General features: G+C 41.3%; 1 protein-coding gene across 3 annotated transcripts in view; it reads left to right on the forward strand.

Annotated features, from left to right (window-relative positions):
* Window positions 1-23,091, forward strand: part of SLC20A2 (solute carrier family 20 member 2) — a 100,559-nt gene that overhangs the window by 55,701 nt on the left and 21,767 nt on the right. For all 3 annotated transcript variants that reach the window (XM_075861475.1, XM_075861459.1, XM_075861467.1), the window contains exons 2-4: window positions 2,402-2,996; window positions 15,142-15,282; window positions 19,242-19,327. In XM_075861475.1, the coding sequence (XP_075717590.1) occupies window positions 2,708-2,996; window positions 15,142-15,282; window positions 19,242-19,327 (516 nt within the window). In that variant the 5' untranslated portion in view covers window positions 2,402-2,707. The remainder of the gene's footprint in view (window positions 1-2,401; window positions 2,997-15,141; window positions 15,283-19,241; window positions 19,328-23,091) is intronic.

A 23,091-nucleotide genomic window follows, 5' to 3' on the forward strand; every position in this document is an offset into this window, starting at 1 on the left:
CTCCTGTAACTGTGTGTGTGCCGGGTAACGCTCGCTACTCGCCGGACACGTTTAGTACCGGCCTCCTTGGCGCTCACTGGCCTGCCTTCTGCTTTCTTCGCACATAGAAGAGGTGGGCAGTTATGTGGACGGCTCCGACTGCTGCATAAAGATCTGAGGCCGAAGGTCCTGTTGGTTCTGCGGTGTTACAGCCTTGTGGGTTCCTCTCGTTTCTACTGTATCTTATGTTTTCTTAACAATGGAGTAATATAATACGTGTGTGTGTGTATATATATATATATAGAACATCCGTATATCTCTAGAAGTATACATTCACGTATGTATGCTGCTGTTTATCAATACGGGGGCATGTTCCACTTGTACAGATTGGTTCTAGAGGACCAGTCATGGTTTTTCACTGTGGGAGGGGTCCAGATATTAAGATGAATCCGAATGTAGAGCAGTGGTGGGCAATTGACATGCAACCCCCAGCTTCCCTTTTTCTTCCTGCCAAATATCAAGCTTCAGTAATTGTTCCTGTTTTAGAGGTGACATAATTGATATGGCCACCAGGTGGTAGCAGCGTTCACTAATGCTGTTTCCTGCCAATCTGAGTGTGTTCCACATGGGGTAAGGAAGGCGCTGGCCTGGCACAGTATCCTGCGCTGTATGTAGGGGGCAGGCCATGAACTGTATTTATATGGGGAATGTGTCTATTAGTGTTGTCACGATTCCAGAATTTGGAATTCGATACCTATACTTTATAGTATTGGCGTTTTCAATCTCAAAACGATACTTTGCCAACAATAATTTTTAAAAAAGGCGCGTTGTGTGATGGCTTTTTAATGTGCCTCACAATAAGGCTGGGTTCACAGTTTTTTAATGTACTGGCATATATATATATATATATACATACTCTGGTTCAAGCATGGGACTTGAAATGTAATGTGTGGTAATGAAGTTGAGAGCCCTCCTGAGGTAGCCATAATGTGGCTAGTTGTTGCGTTCTTTCAAGGGGACAAGGATAGAACCGCTAATGATTTTTCATAAGCTGCCGTTTTTATTTAGATACATAAATTTATTTTATAACAAATTGTGTATAAACTATACTTGACGTTCTGTTTCCTGATGAATGTACCAGACAATGGCATAATTCATTGACAATGTGGCACGTTCCTGGTGTCCTTGCACCATTTTATGAAGCAGAAGACATTGAATAATTGTTACTGATATGTTGGGCTATGAAATTTGTGCTGCCGGGCATCTCTGATGGTGTCATCACAGTCAAAGCTTACAAGACATTGTTTTTGTCATTATCTCATCATTTCATAGGGACAGAGGTTCTTATTAGTTTTTCACGTTAAGAGGGCACCTCCAATGCTAACCAGTGGCACACGTGGTTCATAGTATAAAAGGATTAACAGTGCCACAATTTTTTTTAATAATTTTGAGTTGTAAAACAAGTATTGTCGGGTGACCTTTCCATCCAGTTCGTCTACAGCTTGCAGCATGTCAAGGTCTCTATCTGGCAGTGACGTGACGTTGTTGGCTTTGTAGCTGCTGTCATTGGTGGTACTGGCGCTTGTTGAGTCCTATGAGCTTGTCGTATGTGCAACCCATGAGCTCCCCTTCGGTGCAGAGTGTATGTATTTACAAATGATGGAAAACTTCTGTATTCCTCACAATTTTCATAATCTCCTTGTCAATCATGTTAATTGACAGATCAACCACCAGAGCTCTCCCCATATTGCTACTTCAAAATCTCCTTTCCAGCTGTAGGTCCGCACAGTTTACAATCCCCCTCCCCCTCTCGAGCTCTGGTTCAGGGAACCGCGTACTGGGAGCTTTTAGCACCCATGTATTTTAACCCTTTCTTGATGTCTTATAGATGACATTGTTTAAAATATCTTTGTCACATGGCCGTGATGGTATTGAGACTATTCCGAAATGCAAAAAACCCACATATGCACTTTTATCAACGATGAAGCTACCGTTGCGCACAGTAGGTTCACCTGTCAATGAACAATGCCCTTTCATGTATGCTGCAATGTGTACTGTATCCGAGAGCCAAACAGAAGCTGAGTGATCTCCACGTTACTCGGAATCAGTTAATATGTATATATAGGTTTGTTGTTCCAAGACACTTATTTCTGTTACTGTTGTAATCCCTTTGAACTGTCCTTATTGTACATCTTTGTGTTTCAGCCAGTTAGTGTTGCATTTCAGACCTGGTTACGTAACGGCTCATTGGGTCTTATAATAATCTTATCTCTTTGCGTTTTATGGTTGAAATGTCACATGCTAAACCTAAGATCCAGCTAGCAGATTATTCCCCCCCCCCCCCCCCTCTTTGTTTCTGCCAAAGATCATATTGTTACATCTGCTTTGAAATAATTTCCCCTTTTTTCTTTTTTATATACAGGATCTAAGAAAATCCATGAACCTCATTTGGGAGAAAATATGGAATTCGTTTCATTGACTGAGCAGATCCAAAATAACTTTATTGACAGTACTTTTACAATCCTCAGTTAGCAGTTTGTTCATTCTCTTGAACACTAACTAGCAATTTCCACATAGAGCTTTTCACTGTTTACATAGCTCTGCTCCGCAGGGTTTCATACTCTGGAGCCTGGTTCATTTAGTCTAGTTTTTTGGGGGTTTTCCTCATTTTACTTGTTTCTCCCTTTTTTTTTTGGCCTGGAGTAAGAGAGAAAAAGAAACCTTCAAAATGGTTCTTGACGATTATTTGTGGCTGGTTATATTGGGTTTTATCATAGCTTTCATCTTGGCATTTTCAGTTGGTGCAAATGATGTGGCCAATTCATTTGGCACAGCGGTGGGTTCTGGAGTGGTGACTCTGCGGCAGGCCTGCATATTGGCTTCAATTTTTGAAACAACTGGCTCAGTATTACTAGGAGCTAAAGTAGGGGAAACCATCCGGAAGGGCATAATCGATGTAAACCTTTACAACAACTCGGTGCCTTTACTGATGGCGGGAGAGGTTAGCGCTATGGTTGGTGAGTAGTTAATTTATTAATGAATTGTGCTTTTTTTATTTTATTAATGCCTCTTCATCTAGTGCAATATTCCAATAAAGATGTCAAACACTTAGTAGGGAACAATCCTCAAATTTTTTCGGATGGCTAGCGCCAGTGTATCATCAAAATAAGCTTGCTTGTGGGAGATCCAAGCCTGCATCCTTCTATTGTCTGTGCTTACTTGGTTGGTTTGGGTATTATTGATTTGGAGTTTGGTGATGAACCTTGAGCAAGTCCCACTTAACCCTTTGGATATTGCTTGTAAAGAGAAACCTAATAGAAAAGCGCACACCCATCCATCATAGTGATAATACTAATTTTATGGGGTGCTGTATGTTAAAAACATTTTAAAACAGACTAGAAAAGCAGGTCCATACAAAATACAAATGGATCTGCTGCAGCAGACGCCCATAAGGGTCAGGAAAATACATAAATAAAATGCATATGGTGAGCACTCCTTTCCCTTAAGTGTATATAATGTCATCTTGAATACATATAACTTGTAAAATAAGCATGAAATGCAAGACTGTAAAGTGCCTTAGATCCATAAGCAAAAATACATGTTGGCTCATTAATACATGAATAGCAAAAGGAGTATCCAAAGAAAAGACCCTCTTTTGACCTCTATCGGGCTAATGGAGCCGTATAAACCCATTTAGCGTGTATGTAGGAAGCTTTCCTGGCGTACACCCTAAATGAAGGGCTAAAACGGGATGTAAACAGGCCCTTAAGTCTAGTGGCTTTCCCTCCTTTTTTGTCTTCCGATTAGCGCAGCATACTATAGTTTTATAACCACAAAAGGAAAGGGAGACGGTCTGTTGATTCCTGGAAAGAGGGAGGGTGCACTGCTGTAACTACAAGGAGAAGCGAGGTCTGCTGTGACTAGTGGAGAAAATGTGTCCTGCTGTGACCACTGGTAGAAGGTTTGGGTGTCCCTGCTGTGGCCATTGGGAAAAGTGGGGGAGGCATTGCTGTCACCACTGGTGGAAGGGGGGGGGGGGGGGGGGTCACTTCACTAAATGCAGATGCAAGCTGGTTGGCCTTGTTGTGGCTACTAAGGGAAATGGGCCATTCTGTAATAGGGAGGGAAGAAGCAATGATGTGACTGAGGAATACTGGGGTGGCACATTTGTGGCTGCTGGTAGACTAAGGGAGCAGGGGACTATGTCTGTTATGACCACCAGGTTGGGGGGGGATAGTTGGAACGAGTACCTGCTGTGAATACTACTGTTAAAGGCAATGTCTCATGTAATTGAAGAATTGAATGGGTTTGCCGACGTACTGTGCCGACGACCAGTAATTTACGCGTCGTTGTTTGACAGCTGCCTCGTCAAAGAAGTGCAGGACACTTCTTTGAAACGTAATTTGAGCCGTTTTTCATTGATTTCAATGAACAGCTCAAATGTTTGGCCGTCAGAGACGCCTCGCAAAATGCGAGGAGGAGCTTTTACATCTGAAACTACGGAGCTGTTTTCTCCTGAAAACGGTCTGTCATTTCAGACGTAAAAGCCAGTTCTCGTGTGTGCACATACCCTATAAATAACGGGGTTGTTCTTTTTGTAAACATTGTAGCTATTTATCTTTTATTTTAAAAACCTTAAGTGACAGAGTACAGCCCCCTCCCCCAGAGAGTAACCGGGAAGATATAAAGAAGACCTTATATTTTGTGTATAGTGTTGCTATCTTACCTTCTCTAATGGCCTTTTTACACAAGCCAGTGATTGGGAAAACGAGCGCTGGTTCCTGATCATTGCCCTGTTTAAACAGGGTAGCGATCAGCCGATGAACGGACAAACGTTTTATGCAGCCAGAAAAATGGTCGCTTGTTGGCAACACATCTCCCTTTTTGTTAACGGGATGTGCTACCGACTAGATGAAAAATATGTGGACAAACGATCATATTAACGGTCGTTTGTCCCCATACTTGTAGTCATGCTGTATTGTCTGTCATTTAATCGGTATAATATCTGCTCGTCTAAAAAGGACCTTTAGCCTCCAGCATTAGAATAGAGCGGTCATTAACTCGTCCACCATCTAATGATGAGATTATTCTCCTTATCCTGTGCCAATGTATACAGTCAGGAAGTATTTAAAGGGGTTTTCCCATCTTGGACATTTATGGCATATCCACGGGGTATGGCATAAATGTCCCGGAGGTGGGACCTGCACCGATCTCTAGAACGGGGCCGCCCTAACCCTGTTCTACCTTGCCTGGCTCCCACTACCTCCAGTCCACTTCCTGATTAGGTGGTCGGGAGTTCTAAAAACAGCTGAGCTACACGGTTTCCGTAACTCCCATTCACTTCGGGAGTTACAGAAAAACAGTGTAACTCCGCACCTAATCCATCAAATCCCTCCCTGTCAGACAATAAGAAAAAAATTACAAAAATATATATTTAACTCACCGCTCTGCTTTTCGCCCGTGTCCCCTCAGGATGTCACAGCAGGCCGCGGCTCATGCGAGGTGCTAATGCTGGGCAGTGTCAGAACGGTGTATGTGACTGAGGATTGACTCGCCTATAAGAACCTGATGTTATCCTGCATCAGTGCCTTGTATGATACGCAGCCTGCGGTGCGAGCCTGAGGGGACCCGGTGAGGGGAGCATGTATATCTTTTATTTTATGTCCTATCTTGGACTGAGAGGGATGTGGCCGCGGTTTCCACAATTCCGGTGCACGGCCAGCTGAAAGATGGCAGTTTTAATAAATGTGTTGATTTTTTTTCGCCAGCAAACTCTTTATCAAGACTGTTATACAAAACCCCAGTCTTAAAAAAACAAAAACAAAAAAAAAACAACAAAATACTCAGTCTACAATAAAGAGATGCATTAATGAATGGAAATACGAAAGGTTTTTATCAAGATTCAAACCACTGGTAAGGGTATGTTCACACAGGCTATTTTCGGCCGTTTTTCGGGCCGTAAACGGACGAAAAATCAGAAGCAAAACGCCTCCAAACATCTGCCCATTGATTGCAATGGGAAAAACGTCGTTCTGTTCCGACTGCCGCTTTTTTACACGGCCGTTTTGACAAACTGCCGCGAAAAAGAAGTGCAGGTCACTTCTTAGGATGTTTTTGGAGCCGTTTTTCATAGACTATTGAAAACCGCTCCAAAAAAGCCGCGAAAATCGTGAGTGGCTTCAAAAACGTCTGAAAATCTGGAGCTGTTTTCCCTTGGAAACCGCTCTGTGTTTTTAGTCTAGCATGTGAACATAACCTAACACTTGAACAGGCCAGATTAAGCTTGACTAGTTCTGTTCTGGAACAAGATTCTGTGGACCGATAAAAACCAAGGTAAACTTGGTACTAAAATGATGGGAAGAGAACATTATGGTAAAAGAAAGGAAGGGCTCATGATCTGAAGCATACATCTGTCAAACATGGTAGAGCCAGTGGTGGCATAGGCATGTATGGCTGCCAGTGGAACTGGGTCACTGGTTAATTGATGTGACTGCGGACAGATGTAGCAGGATGAATTCTGAAGTGTATAGAGCGAGACTTTCTGCTTAGATTCTTTAGAATCTGTCAAATTCTGCTAAAGTGTTAGGATGGCGATTCACAGTACAGATGGAGAATGACCCAAAACAAACCACAAATGCAAACCAGGAGCTTCTTAAAGAGACTCTGTCACCACATTATAAGTGCCCTATCTCCTACATAAGGCGATCGGCGCTGTAATGTAGGTGACAGCAGCGCTTTTTATTTAGAAAAACTATCTATTTTTACCACGTTAGGAGCGATTTTAGCTTTATGCGAATTACTGGGCGTTTTTACTTTGGTCAGCGTCATACTCCTCTGTACAACGCCCACTTGGTCTAAAGTAAAAACACGCCCAGTTAGGCATTAAGAAAGTAATTAGCATAAAGCTAAAATCGCTCCTAACGTGGTAAAAATAGATTGTTTTTCTAAATAAAAAGCGCTGCTGTCGCCTACGTTATAATGCCGATCTCCTTATGTAGGAGATAGGGCACTTATAATGTGGTGACGGAGTCTCTTTAAGGCAAAGGAAGGCCGCTGCAGTATAGGCCTGGAAAATGCATCTCACCGAAGGAAACTTAGTATGTGGTGATGTCCATGGGTTCCAGACTTCAGGCAGTCATTGACTGCAAGGGATTTATGTTAACCGCTTCCCGACCGCCCACTGTATATTCACGTCGGTACTTGCTGGGCTCTGTGCAGTGCCGACGTGAATTCACGGTGGGTGATAAAAGCACGATCCGGGTGTCTGAGTAGCGCCGACACCCGGATCGCGCTGTTATCACCTGCCTCTGGTCCTGGAGATATGATCGGGACCTGATTAGTTCAGGTCCCGGTCATGTGATCGCAGGGAAAGTGTGTTGTAGCAACGAACTGGAAAGTTTGTTGCTACAACAAACTTTCCCGGGGACCGATTGCGGCTGCTGCAGTCGGTTATAAGGCAGAACCGGGGGCCATACAACAGCCCCCGGGTCTGCCATGCACGACAGCCTATGAGAACCAGCCGGTGGCAGGTCCTCATAAGCTTCCTGTCAGTGTGACTCAGCGTCACACTGACCGTTTATAATACGTTACACTACCTAGTAGGTAGTGTAATGTATTATAACAGCGATCAGTGCTGCCAGTCTTCAAGTAAAAAATAAAGTAATAAAAATTTTTTATAAAAGTGTAAAAACAAGTTATAAAAGTTACAAAAACCAAAAATGCTTTTTTTCCTATAATAAGTCTTTTATTATAGGAAAAAATGAAAATGTTAAAAAAAAAAGTACAAATATTTGGTATCACCGCGTTCATAACGACCCAAACTATAAAACGTTATTTTTCCCGCACGGTGAACACCGCAAAAAAAATAATGAAAAAAACAATGTTAGAATCACAATTTTTTGGTCATCAACCCTCCAAAAATACAGAATAAAAAGTGATGAAAAAGTCGCATGTACCCCAAAATAATACCAATAAAAACTACAACCCGTCCCGCAAAAAACAAGCCCTTACACCACTTTTTTGACGGAAAAAGAAAAAATTATGGCTCTCAGAATATGGTGACACAAAAAATAAATAATTTTATAGAAAAGTGATTTTTATTGCGCAATCGCCACAAAACATAGAAAACCTATATACATATGGTATCGCCGTAATCGTACCGACCCGCAGAATAAAGTATAATGTCATTTATAGCCCAGGGTGAACACTGTAAAAAAAATATACAAAAAACATTGTCAGAATTTGTTTCTTTGTCACTTTGCTTGCCAAAAAAATCTAATAAAAAGTGATTAAAAAAAATCACATGTACCCTAAAATGGTACTAATGAAAAGTACAGATTGTCACGCAACAAATAAGCCCTCACACAGCTCCGTTGGAGAAAAAAATAAAACCATTCTGGCTCTCAGAATACGGCGATGCAAAATGTGCAGAGTGTTCCAAAAGCAGATGAGATCGGGCGACCATTTATCAGTGCGCCACCGGCCACATATCTGCGGATTGTTATTTGTGTCCTGATGCTCTCCGCACAGGTTACATATACCCCCACATTATAAATTGAAATACCAACAACCCCAAACAGAACAGTTACCAAGCAAAATCTGCGCTCCAAAAGCCAAATGGCGTTCCCTCCCTTCTGAGCCCCACAGCGTGCCCAAGCACCAGCTTACGTCACATATATGATATTTTATATCCGGGAGAACCCGCTCAACATTGTATGAGGTATGTCTTCAGTGGCACAAACTGGGCACAACGTATTGTGCATTAAAATGGCATATCAGTGGAAAATTTAAATTTTCAATTTGCACCATCCGCTGCGCATTAACGCCTTCGCGCACCACGACTTAATAGCATGTCGTGGTGCGAGGGGTTATATATGGAGCGGGCTCACGCGCTGCGCCCACTCCATATTCTGCAGGTGTCAGCTGTGTTATTACAGCTGACACCCGGGACTAACGGACAGGAACAGCGATCGCGCTGTTACAGGAGCCTGTAAAATGACATTATACTGCAATACATTAGTATTGCAGTGTATTGTACCGCTCATTTCAATGCCCTAAAGGGACTTTTGGGAGGTTTCCACTGTTTTGGTACCTCAGGGGCTTTGCAAATGCGACATGACACCTGAAAACCATTCCAGCTAAATTTGAGCTCCAAAAGCCAGATATTGTTCCTTCCCTCCTGAGTCCTGCCGTGGGTCCAAACAGCAGTTTATTACCACATATGGCAAATTGCTGAAATCAGGACAAATTGCTTTACAAATTTTGGGGTGATTTTTCTGCTTTATTCATTGTAAAAATTAAAAATTTCTATGTTTTTTCAGAAAAAAGTAGATTTTCATTTTCACGGCCTAATTCCACTAAATTCAGCAAAAAACTGGGGTCAAAATGCTAACTATACCCCTAGAAAAATTCCTTGAGGGGTGTAGTCTTCAAAATGGGGTCAGTTTTGGGGGGATTCCACTGTTTTGCTCCCTCCAGGGCGTTTCAAACGCGACATGGCACTGAAAAACAATCCAGCAAAATCTGTGCTTCAAAATCCAAATGGCGCTCCTTCCCTTCTGAGCTCTGCCGTGGGTCCAAACAGCAGTTTAGTACCGCATATGGGGTATTGACGTAATCGGGAGAAGTAGCTTTACAAGTTTTGGGGTGCTTTTTAATCTTTATTCATTGCAAATATTTTTTTTTATATTTTTTCAGAAAAAAAGTAGATTTTCACTTTCACAGACATACTCCAATAAAGATAGCAAAATACCTGTGGGGTCAAGATGCTAACTATACCCCTAGATAAATTCCTTGAGGTGTGTAGTTTCCAAAACCGTCTCACTTTTGTGGAATTTCCACTGTTTTGGCACCACAAGACCTCTTCAAACCCGACATGGTGCCTAAAATATATTCTAAAAAAAATCCATTAGGTGCTCCTTTGCTTCTGAGGCCGGTGTTTCAGTAAATTAGCGCACTAGGGCCACATGTGGGATATTTCTAAAAACTGCAGAATCTGGGCAATAAATATTGAGTTGCATTTCTCGGGTAAAACCTTCTGTGTTGCAGAAAAAAAGTATTACAAATGAATTTCAGCAAAAAAAATAAAATTTGTAAATTTCACCTGTGAAGCGCCTAAAGGGTTAAGAAACTTTCTGAATGCGGTTTTGAATACAGTTTTTAATATGGGGTGATTTATGGGGTCTATCTAATACATAAGGCCCTCAAAGCCACTTCAGAACTGAACTGGCCCCTGTAAAAATAGCCTTTTGAAATTTTCTTGAAAATGTGAGAAGTTGCTGCTAAAGTTCTAAGCCTTGTAACGTCCTAGAAAATAAAATAATGTTCAAAGAACAATGCAAATATAAAGTAGACATATGGAATATGTAAAATAGTTACTATTTTGTGTGGTATTACTATCTCTTTTACAAGCAGATGCATTTAAAATGAGAAAAATCATAATTTTTGCAAATTTTCTCAATTTTGGTGTTTTTCACAAATAAGCAATGAATTTATTGATCAAATTTTTCCACTAACATAAAGTACAATATGTCACGAGAAAACAATCTCAGAATCGCTTGGCTAGGCAAAAGCATTCCAGAGTTATTAACACATAAATTGACACATGTCAGATTTGAGATAATGGGGCTGGGTCATGAAGGTCAAAATGAGCTCGGTCTTGAAAGGGTTAAAGTATTAAAAATGATCCTTGTATTTATAATTCTGTTAGTTTGTCCAATTACTTTTGAGCTTGTAAAAATGGCAGGACAATTTAAAAAAAAAATAAAAATAAATATGGCTGTTATTCCTAAACAGTTGCTGCAATATTTGTATTGAACCCCTTTAATTGGATTTGAAAGTATACGCTTAGAGGCTCTGTCACCAGATTATAAGTGCCCTATCTCCTACATATTCTGATCGGCGCTGCAATGTAGATAAGTGTTTTTTTAATTTTGAAAAACGATAATTTTTGACCAAGTTATGAACAATTTTAGATTTATGCTAATTAGTTTCTTAATAGACAACTGGGCGTTGTAAAGCGTCAGCGTCATACACTTCCCTCCATTCAGGTTTAGCTGTACTCCCAGCACAGCGTGATCTCGTGAGATTACACTGTGCTGTCACATACTCCCACTGTAACTCTGTGTGTGCAGTGAAACAAGGTGGGCTGGAAAGATGAGAAGTGTATGAGGCTGATTGGTCAGCCTCATAGACTTCTCTTTGCAACGCCCAGTTGGTAAAAAGTTAAACGCCCTGTTGTCTATTAAGAAACGAATTAGCATAAATCTGAAATTGTTCATAACTTGCTCAAAAATTATTGTTTTTCAAAATAAAAAGCACTACTCTACATTACAGCGCCGATCAGATTATATAGGATATAAGGCACTTATAATGGAGACAGAGCCTCTTTAAGCCTCGAAGTACAATTGACCGTTCAAGAAATCCCCTGTCTTCTGCTGATCCTTGTCCCACTCTACACAGCATAGCTGGCAAATGAGTCGACAGAAACTGGAAGTTTCCGACTCTTGTCTGTTCTAGTGGCTAGTGTGAAAGCTGCAATATTTAAAGATATATTTATTTGTGTATAGTCACATAAAAAAAGAAAATTAAAAAAAATATTTTTATGACCATTTAAATAACATGTTGGTTGGTTGCGTGGGAAAGTGATGTTAAAGGCCTGGCCCACATATTAGTCCATAGTAATTAATCTATAGGGTCATTTAATGGACTAAACCATGGCGTGATTCGTGATGCACATCCCACACATAATGTGACCACTAACATTCAGGTAACACTGTCCAGATATTTAGAAGATTTAAAAGTATTTTTATTAAGAAATATAAAGTATTTCTACCTACAGCAGCATCTCCTCCTGTCTGTCTAGGAGAAGCTCTTAGACTCTGTTCACATCTGCATAGGAGGCTCTGTTGCAGATCTGACTAGAAATGTCAGACAAAATAGCGCAGCTCTGCCTGGTAAAATGACAGATGGGTTCTATCTAGTTTCAATAATGGAGTCTGTCAGCTGTTTTGAGGACTCTGCTGACAGAGCGATATAGGGGAGGTCATTGTAGACATGCCTAATGCCTTGGTCAAATCCATGTTGAATATCTCTTATGCCGCAGTCGCAAGTGCCACTGAGATTGGCACTGTATGTGGAAGTGCTCCTGGCTTCTCACTGCATTCTGCCAGCCCTGCCCTGAGTGACTGCTCTTGAAGGTGTCAAAACTGCTGACATTCCTTTTAGGCTTCCAATGTTTTCTGGCAACTGCAATTATTTATGCATGATAAATGTGCTAGACTAATCCCAAGGACCAGTTGCTCTAACTTTTTGGGTTATTTTCTATTCATTTCAATGAAAAGTCTTGTCCTGTAGTGAACTATCTAGCTTCTACAGACCTGGCCAAAAGTTTCGACTGACGCAAACTTGGGTTTTCACAAAGTTCTCTGCTTCCGGTTTTATAGTGGCTATTTATATGAACTCTAGATTATGAAGTGATTAGATTAATTGCAAAGTCATAACCCAATTTCCACTGCATTTCAGCCCTGCCACAAAATGACCTGTTGACATTATTTCAGCGATCTTCTCGTTATCTCAGGAGAAAGTGTTAATGAGGATAAGGCAGCTGATATCACTGTCATGCTGATTGAATTATAAGAGCAGACTGGTGGCTATAAAAGGGGGGCGGTGCTTCAAATCATTGTCTTCTGTTAACCATGGTTACCTCCAAGGAAACACATGCAGTCGTCGTCGCTTTGCATCAAAAGGGCTTTACAGGCAAGGACATTGCTGCTTGTAAGATTGCCCCTAAATCCACCATTTATCAGGTCTTCAAGGAGGAAAGTTCAATTGCTGTGAAGGAGGTTTCAGGGCACCAAAGATGGTCAAGCAAGTGGATCGGTTCAACACCGTGCAGAGCTTGGTCAGGAATGGCAGCAGGCAGGTGTCCGTGCATTTGCACGTACAGTGAGGCGAAGGCTTTTGGGGGCTGGCCTGGTGTCAAGAAGGGCAACAAAGAAGCCACTTCTCTCCAAGAAAAACATGTAGGACAGACTACCCCTTTTCTCTGTACTTCCTGCAGAATATCAGTTATTTTCTCTGACGAAGCCCCCTTCAGACTGTTTTAGACATCTGGAAGAATTATTGTCCGGAGAAGAAAAGGTGACGCTACCATGAGTCCTTTGTCATACCAACAGTAAAGCATCTGGAGACCATTCATGTGTGGGGTTGCTTTTCATCCAAGGGAGTGGGCTCACTCACAAATTTTGCCTAAGAAAACTTTAATGAATAAAGAATGTTATCTAATCATCCTCCAAGAGCAACTTCTCCCAACAATCCAGGAGTAATTTTGTGATGAGCAATGCTTTTTCCATCATGGTGGAGCACCATGTCACAAGGCAAAAGTGATGACTAAGTAGCTCGGTGAACGAAACATTGAATTTGTTGGTTCATGGCCAACTCCCCAGTTCTCAATCCCATTGAGAACCTGTGATCAATCCTCAAAAAGCAGGTGGACAATCCAAAACACAGAAATTCTGAAACTCCAAGCACTGATTCGGCAAGAATAGGTTGCCATTAGTCAGGATTTGGCCCAGAAGCTGATATCCTTCATGCCAGGGTGAATTGCAGAAGTCTTGAAAAACACACTAAATATTGAGTAAAAACTCATGAAATGCTTAAAATTGTTCTTCAATCTACCATAGAAACATCTAACTAAAAGATCTAAAAACACTGAAGGAGCAAGCTTTGTGAAAACCAAAATTTGTGTTCGTCTCAACTTTTGGCCAGGACTGTGCAGTCCCCGTTATTTTCTTCATCTATTTGATATAGATTTGCGCTAATATGTGCGGTTATGTCTCATCAACAATATATGTTATGTATTCCCGTAGGTTGTATTCTGATACATGCATAACACTGTCACGTTTAGCAAAGGCTGGTATAAAGATGAACTAAGAGGACTTCAAGAGTGGAGGGACAACAGTGACTGCTGCTGTGTTTAGGTCCAATGGTTGACTGTTTGGATGTGCCATTTAACTGGTACAAATTAAATGACGTCCTCTTAAAGGATTTACGAAGCCAGGAAAGAATAATGACTCCACTCAAAACTGAGAAAATGTAGCGATGACTACAGTTAAACACAATATCCCATTACTCATTTGTCATACTCTGGGATTCCAGAAGCTGAGGTATGGGGAGTTTAAGGCCCTGTTCACACAGTTTGTTTTTTTTTGCAGGCAAAAAATATCTGCCTCAAAATGTCTTCAATTTTTTGCAATGCTCTGCCAACAGTGTTCCTGATGTCAAGGGGAGGTCAGAGGCGGAAAGGGCATGACGTTTTATTTTCCCCGCAAGCTTTTTTTTTTTTTTTTCCACCCACGAGAAAAAAAAAAAAACTCCACCTCCCATTGAAATCAATGGGAGGCTTTTTTTTGGCGCGGTTTCCACGTCAAAAACAGCGCCAACAAACTGAACATACCCTTACAGGGCTCATACTCGGCAGAGTTGTTACCTGTGTTTGCATGTGACATGATGTACAGGTGGTGGTCGCTGAAAATGGTGACTGCTGTAAATGGTGGCTATTCAGAGATTATTATTATTTTTTGGGTGGGGGTGAATTCCATTGTTTAAAACAGGGGTCTCAAACTCTGCCGTGTAAATGGGCCACACATAGAAAAAAATGTGAAGTTGACGGGCCACATTACTTTCAAATTTGATACTAGACAAAATGATTATTAATTATTTGAACTACTATAATAATTAATACCGCTAGGTTTAAACTGGAATTTGCACGTTTACTCCACGTGCTTCTTTTAACAATCCAGTTTGACGCCAAATGCAGTCTGGTGGCTCAGTTGGCAGCGTATGGCAGACATAAGAATGTCAAAATTGGGCAGCCCCTTCTTGGATATTGCCACAGTGCCCTCTGTATGTGGCGCCATTGGGACTCCCTCTAGGAGCGGAATCCACAGCCAGAGGATAGGCCAGGATTCTTCTACTAGAGGGAACCCCTGATGTCACTGTCTATATATGGAAAGTAATGCCAAGGGCTTCCCCAGGCACTCCCCAGGCAATCTATTAGCATTTGCTTGTGAGGAATGGAATGAGGTCCTGTGATATTTCTCATATTAACGATCTTGAACCTCCCAGGTATGTGGACATTTACCTTTCTCCTTTTTGTTGCAGGTTCGGCTGTTTGGCAGTTGATTGCGTCTTTCCTGAAACTACCAATCTCCGGGACGCATTGCATAGTTGGAGCAACAATTGGCTTCTCTCTTGTTGCTATTGGTACACATGGTGTGCAGTGGATGCAGCTTGTCAAGATTGGTAATTGACATTTCCTTTTATGAGTGAGGGTATGTGGAAAACGTTTATAGTAGACTTATTTTTTATCAAAAAACCTATACTAGAAGGGGCCGATTCTCAAATTGATTCCTTTAAACATACAGGTCTACAGTAGATAATTTTTTGTCAAATTGCAGGTAAGAAATACAATGTTGAGCATTAACTCCTTAACTCCACCGTCTTTTGACGGCAGGCGGTGCAGGTGCTTCGTCTACAGTGGCGTCTTTTGGCGTCTCTGTAAAAGAGGCTAAAGAGCGCTCCTGTGAGCACTCCTCCTCTAAGCAGGCGCTGTGACTTACAGCTCCTGCTCTTAGAGCAGTCTGCTGAATACAGCTGGGGTCGGAAAACATTCCAACCCCAGCTGTTTAACTCTTTGATCGCTGCTGTCTGTGACCGCGGCATGATCAAAGGGAAATCCCCTCTTTGATCTCCTCATCGAAAACCTGCTGACGTGATCAAAGAGCAGGGAATCTCTCTGCAGTCAGCCCTGGGGACCTAGAAAGGACCCCAGGGCTGTCTGTTCAGTTTGCCTTCTGTTAGGGCACACAAAAAAAAAAGTGTCATTATTATTGCACTTACATTACATAAAAACAAAAAAATACACATATTGGGTATCTACGTGACCGTAATAACCTGAAATAATGTATTTAAAACTAATTTAAAGAAACTTCTTAGTGTTCATTAAATGATTTTGAAGTGACTGGTCCAATGCCTGCAGCTTCTTGTGTCCCAATGACACTTTTTATTATATTTTATTTATTTATTTTAAATCCTCCGCCATGTTGTAAGGGACAGTGTGGGTCCGAATCACCCTTCACAGTGTTTACATCCTAATTGCCCTGAATAGTTTTGTTTATGGATGGAGATTTGGATCCAGAAAAGTTCCTATGACCACCGTAACCCATTGGAGCACTAGCAAAGGTTAATGTTATCAACATAAGGCTGGATTCACACACACCGCATTTAGATGTGTTTTTCGTGACGCTTTTTTAAACCTGTTTTTATTGTGGCCAAAAGATTGCTATTTATCTGTAGGAAAATACTGTATGGATATCTCTACATCTATTGCCGAGTGCTGTTTTTGTTGCAGGGGGCATTTTTCCCCAAAATGTGGCATTCTCTGATTGTGGCATTTATTATAGTATTTTGCTCTATAAACTTTTTTTTATTCTGCCTTAACAATCATGAAAAAAAACCTGAAAAAGTCAGTTTTTAGTGGCGTTTTCTGAAGTCTCAGAAAAAAAGCATACACGTCTTTACATGCGTCTCCTAATGCAGTTTTAAACACCATAAAAACCTGTGTGTGAACCCAGCCTAACGCTGGAGTAGAGAAGCTACAGGCTTGTCCCTTAAATCACTAATTTAATAATGCAGAAAGAGGTCACTTTTTTTTATAATTTTTCTTTTTTCTTTTTTTTCTTTTTACACGTACACTAAAGAGCTTTTTTTGCTAGTGGCTTTTTATAGATAACGTATTTACTTCATTGTATGCATAAAGCATGCGTTGCTTAGGAGCCTATGTTTCTCTGTACAGCGAAAAGAATAACGTATTTAGATATCAACCTGTTCAAAACATACTTTTGGCATGTCACATCATGCGTTGCCTAATTTTTGCTATCCAAACATATGCTGCTTACTTAGCCAATAGGTATGGCTTAAATTTCACCTTCAAAGCGTTAAATATCCCCCCCCCCCTTAAGGAATGTACTGTTATATTCATTTTACTTTACATTATCTGCTATTATTCGCTTTGTATGTGAACCATTAGCTAGTGAAGTAATTTGTATAAATGAGATTGTCGTAAAGTAACTTGTGTTGTCGTTATTTTGCAGAACGGTGGCAGAAAAAGGCATTTATGTACTCAGTGTTTCCTTATTTAATAGTGAACTTGTACCTCACTAACTCCTGTATTTTATGATGTATGTCTAATGTAATCGCGGGACTGCTTGTTAGGGTTTACTTTAGCTTTATTTTTTAATGCCACATTGTAAATGAAATGCAGTTTTATTAGTGGGTCTCAAAAAAAAAAAACAGATGTTCACCAAGGGGACATTTTTTTAACATTTATTTTAGTCATGTTCTGTCAGGATGTATGTGTTGTTGTTTTTCAGTGCATTATGAGATGGTACTATGAAATGCCTTTTTTGTAAGCGATTTGTTTGTGAGGCACAAATGTGAGGTTTACGGTCTGATGTATTTTAATAAGGTTTCAAACCACCTTGAATGAAGTCCTTTGGAAGTAAACAGATTTAAAAGGAACAATTTTAATTTCTCCTAGTGGATTACCACAGAAGGCCCCATGTACACGACCGTAGATTTCGTCCTTAATTACGGTCCATAATTATGGGCCCATTCATTTCTATGGCTGGCTGACACCTTCCCGTATATAAATATAGGACCAGTCCTATTTTTTATTTTATTTTACGGACCATGCTTCCATAATTTATAATGGGAGCACGACCCGCAAATGCGGACTGCTGTCCGTGACAGGCGGCACCCGTAATGACGGACTGTGATTATGAGCACGGTTGTGTGCATGGGGCCTTGGACAGTGATGTTTGTCAGATGTGGGTTGAAATAAAGGAGTCTGTTCCCCCATCTATTTTTTTTTTATATCCCTTCTGTGGCTGCTCTCGGCAACACTTTTTTGGTCTGGAACGCCATCATTGACTTCTATTCCTTGTTGGAAACATTACTTGCATGTGACTTTTAGAACTTAGAAGTAACATCTTTGCGTGTGGTTATCCTTCAAAGAAAGTCTTTAGCATAAGAACAAAAAGCTTCATGATCCGTGCAGGGCTTGTTTTTTTTTGGATTGCTACCCAAGTGACTTGGTATTTGGGTTGGATTGCCTGCAGACAGCCAGTTACTAAACTTCAAAAGGTTTTTCCATCCGAGTCATTCATGACCTATCCACAGGCTATGTCAGATGGGGGTCCCACCTCTGGGACCCGCACCTATCTCTTGAACGGGGGCCCCAGAACCCTGTTCTAACTTTTTCTGCTCACTCTGCCTCCCGGCCACTTACTGATAACATGGTCGGGAGTTACGGAAACTACACTGCTCAGCGAGTTACGCGGTTTACCTAACTCTCAACCATGTAATCCGTAAGTGGCCGGGAGGCAGCGTGAGCAGAAAAAGCTAGAACTGGGTTTAGGGGACCCCATTTTAGAAACAGGTGTGGGTCCTAGAGGTGGGACCCGCATCTATTTGACATATCCTGTGGATATGTCCTAAATGTCCCTCATGTGAAAACCCCTTTAAGATGGCCAAATGAATTAAATAGTTGTAGCAGAGATCACCCCCCACTCTTCATGTTTGACCTCTGTCAATGGGGAAAGGTGAATTAGCCACTGTTAGACGATTGTTTTTTACACCTGGCCACTAATAAGTAAAACTGGTATAACTTGTCCTTAATCCGACCAGAGTTATTTCTTTCGATCAGGACAATGGTTTTTAATGGGCCATATATTGCAAGTCCGCATCAACAATTGGAGTGGTTAAGTTGCAATAGTTTTAAATAGTGTTTATGTGCAAGGATGAACTATTTCTTGTATAATATTTGTCTTGAAATGATCACAGGATAATATTTAAGTGGAGCCTGTATCTTCTATGCCCGATAAACCATCTTATTTTCCAGTTGTATCCCTGTAAATCTCATCAGTACGTATATGACCACAAAGTCTCAACACATTGTGCGGGAAAGCATGAATTGTGGTGTGATCAGCGTATGAATATATTTTATAATTCTTGTGTGCGTGGAACTAACCACTTGTTCAGAATATCTTCTGTATGAATGCCTAGTACTTTTTACCCATGAATAATACATTGTGATTTGTCTGGATTATATCTTTTTACAAGGTCTGTTTTTATATTATGTAGCTCATGTAATTTGGCGACATTACTCTTCTAAAACCTCTGCTCTTCATTCTCCATTACAGTTGCCTCTTGGTTCATTTCTCCGCTGCTCTCCGGTCTGATGTCTGGTGCTCTCTTTATGTTGATTAAGTTTTTCATCTTGAACAAGGTAAATCATTAATATAATCTTTCTTTACAGATACTTGAAATCATGCCTAGAATATATATTAAAAAAAAATTGTCATTCCCAATAAAACTCCAATGTGTTATTTGCATAACCAGTAATGTATCTTCTAGCAGAGAAGAATTCCAAATTATTCAATTATGGTGACTCTCCACGAAGTGCACGTGTGGCATGGAATATGCCAGTGCATCGTGGATGTTTTTATTAAATGATGGAGTAGAGTACTCTGCCCCAAGGTGTTAAATGCATGAGCATTGAGGTGTAACTCTCCTCCACTTTGTCCATTTAACGAAAAACATTACTCCAAATTGAACAAACCTCCTACATTGGGAAATAGGTAGTAAAAGGATTTAGAAGGGTAAGGCCAGATGTGGCAGGAAAAAAAAATAATCTGCGGCTTTCATGTTATGCATTGCAAATGGTGAAATTCCTGGCGATAATTGGCAGCGTTTCTGCATAAGAATGAGTTTGCCCGTTCATTGGCTAATCGTTGCCCTTTTTACACAGGGCAATGATCAGGAATGAGCATTTGTATGACGTTGGTCCGTGTTAAAGGGCCTTTTTAGATGGCGTTTGATATTGTAGCGTTATCATTTGGGCAGCTGAACTGACACAGATAATACTGATCCAATGTGGAAAAGAGTTCTGCTACCAAAATGAGGACTTTACTTTTAGAGAAGGTTATTGCATCTTTTAATAAAAGCACTGGACTGGCCTATTCTCTGCTTCAGATGTACTTTTGGTGAGTCACCTGTGTAGAATTCTTTACATATTCACTCTGTTCGCTAAGCGTAGATTATTCACCGTAAGAATTACATTTCCTGTGTGCTACATCTGAATGTTTTCACATGTCCACTATCGACACCGAAAACTCTATAGAAAATCGGTGTTAACCATACCCCTGGCTATACACTCTCGCTTAAAACACTGCATCAAAAACTTCATGTGCGAACGTGGCGAAACTCTGACATGAAAAACTGCCATTCTTCACATCCGACTTTCACCCGTGTGGGACCCGTTTTCACGGATCCCCATAGACTTGAGTCTATGGAGGGAGCCATGAAAACGGAAGAAGATAGGACATGTTCCATTTTTCAACGGACGCTTCACACGGTCCGTTGAAACGAACGTTGAATATGTCCGTGTGAGGGCTGTTAAAGCCACAGCTGTCACACAGTCGCACATATTTCGATGGCCCCATTGAAATACGTGCGTCCGCATGATTGTTTGAACGGCGGTCACACGGACATATTCAATGTTCGTGTTAATAAGCCCTTCAACTGCTGTTACTCAAGATTTCTTCATTAACTCTGGCCATAAATGCAAGTTAATTGCCATAGGGAGTGGGGTATATCTGACCGACACTTATGATGCAACTAATGTTCCATGAACATACTGTAGGATCAGGCCTGTTTTTTAAAAGCTATTATGCCTGATCCTTGTTTTCCTTAATAGCAGACAATAGGGAATAATCGCACTGCCACCCCCCAAATAATTTAAAGGGGTATTCCTATCTCGGACATTTATGGCATATGCACAGGCTATGCCGTAAATGACCTATAAGTGTGGACCCTACGCCTTGGACCCTCACCTGTCTCTAGAACGGGGCCTCCAACCCCCGTGCCTACCTTCTCGGGTTGCTGGACTGGTGACTGTGTAACGTGGGTATGGTAACAGCCAAGCTTGTTTCCTATGCACTTCTATGAGAATTGCTAGTTACGGAAACAGTGGAGCATAGTGAAATCCTCTTCAGGTATTGCCTGGCACTTTTCAAGGTTAAATGAGAACATCCGCTATCAAACCCATATCAACTGCTGTTATTGTTCTCTCAGCTTGTCTGTTTAAAAGATTACTTGCCCATATGTATAGAAGGTGTTCTGTCTTTATATACCCCGTTCTGTGAACAAGTAGGGACGATTTGACTTATTTTTAATTCAATAAAAAAAGAAAATTGGGCAGTGCAGCAACACATGCCAAACCTTCGTGGTGAATTTGTTAGATTGTGTGGTTTTCCCAGCTGCAGCCTGAAGATGTCACATGTAACTCTAAGGGTATGTGCACACACACTAATTACGTCCGTAATTGACGGACGTATTTCGGCCGCAAGTACCGGACCGAACTCAGTGCAGGGAGCCGGGCTCCTAGTATCATAGTTATGTACGACGCTAGGAGTCCCTGCCTCTCCGTGGAACTACTGACCGTACTGAAAACATGATTACAGTACGGGACAGTTGTCCTGCAGCGAGGCAGGGACTCCTAGCATCGTATATAACTATGATGCTAGGAGCCCGGCTCCCTGCACTGGGTTCGGTCCGGTACTTGCGGCCGAAATACGTCCGTCAATTACGGACGTAATTAGTGTGTGTGCACATACCCTTATACAACTACAGAAAAGCCTTTGTGTTAATTTCAGCCCACACAACGAAGTACAAAACATTTATTACTTGATAAATTTTGATCTGCTTTTTTGACCATGCCATTTTACAGTTTATACGGTATATAGAATTGTTATAAAGTTGAGTAAATATGTAAATGCATTTGTATTCTTTTCTTGGACTGATCCTGAGTAATTGGAGCACAGAACTGCAGTCACAGTTCTGCAGGCTTAAGAGCTGAAATCTCCCAGCATTCCTTCTGACTTAATGGCTGCACAGGACTTTTTTCTGGTGCTTTGAATTTTAGGAACTGTAGTCTTTACTTCAGGCACAGTACAGTAAACTGATGAAAAAACTCCCAATACATTTCTAGGAACTCCACTAAACCCTGGGGCACATTTTCCTCTGCATGCATGCCGATTTTCGCTGCGTTTTTCGCCCGCGGCCATTGAACGCCACGGGCATAAAACGCTGTGAAATATGCTTTCTCTGCCTCCCATTGATGTCAGAGGCGTAATCACGCGAAGATGGGGCATGTAAAACCGGCTCGCGGAAGCAAATCGCCCCCGCCTCCCATTGAAATCAATGGGAGGCATTTTCGGGCGGTTTATGGCAAGTTTGCGGAGCCAAAAAACTCTGTGTGAACCCAGCCTTAGGCTTGTGTCTGACCTCAAACTTCTCTATTTGCTATGTTAACCAGCAGAAATTTGAATGTGGCTCTGTGTTGTAACAGACTGTAACTATTTATCCACGCAATAGAAGTAATGAATTTCCAAAGTTGCTAGACTTTTGATGTAGATTAGTTCTCCGATTTATATGTGAACTCTAAAATACCTTTTTAAAGAAGTCTGTCAGAATACATTTTAAAGCAAAGCCATATTTACCAAAACAGGGGCTTACAGGAGTATTTAAAGTGTGTTGGACCTACAGATGCAATATTTTTTAGCTTCTCCACATTGCGGCAAATGTTGTCACAATAGCACTGAACATGAGGAAGTTTTGCTCTCAACTATTTTCAAATGCATAATGTGCTTGAGTCAAACCGTGCACTATTTAACCCCTAGGCACACCACGACGCAGCTGTACGTCCTGGTGGCCAGTGTCTCAGCGCACGAGGACGTACAGTTACTGCGCAGTTCCCGACAGCTGACACTCCACTGTTGCCGATCAGCGGCTCATTGCCGCTGATATTGGCAATTAACGCCTTAAGTGCAGCGAATCGATTGCAATTGCCGCATTTTAGTGGTTTCTAGCACATCGGCAGACCTCCCAAATCATGAGGTTTGCCGATAGCATGTAGACCGGAGGCAAAACAATGGCCTCCGTGTCTGCCATGTACAGAAGTCTATCCACGACAGCTGACATTCCACTGTT

Source organism: Rhinoderma darwinii, chromosome 1 (assembly GCF_050947455.1).
Source record: "Rhinoderma darwinii isolate aRhiDar2 chromosome 1, aRhiDar2.hap1, whole genome shotgun sequence".
NCBI lineage: Eukaryota > Metazoa > Chordata > Amphibia > Anura > Rhinodermatidae > Rhinoderma > Rhinoderma darwinii.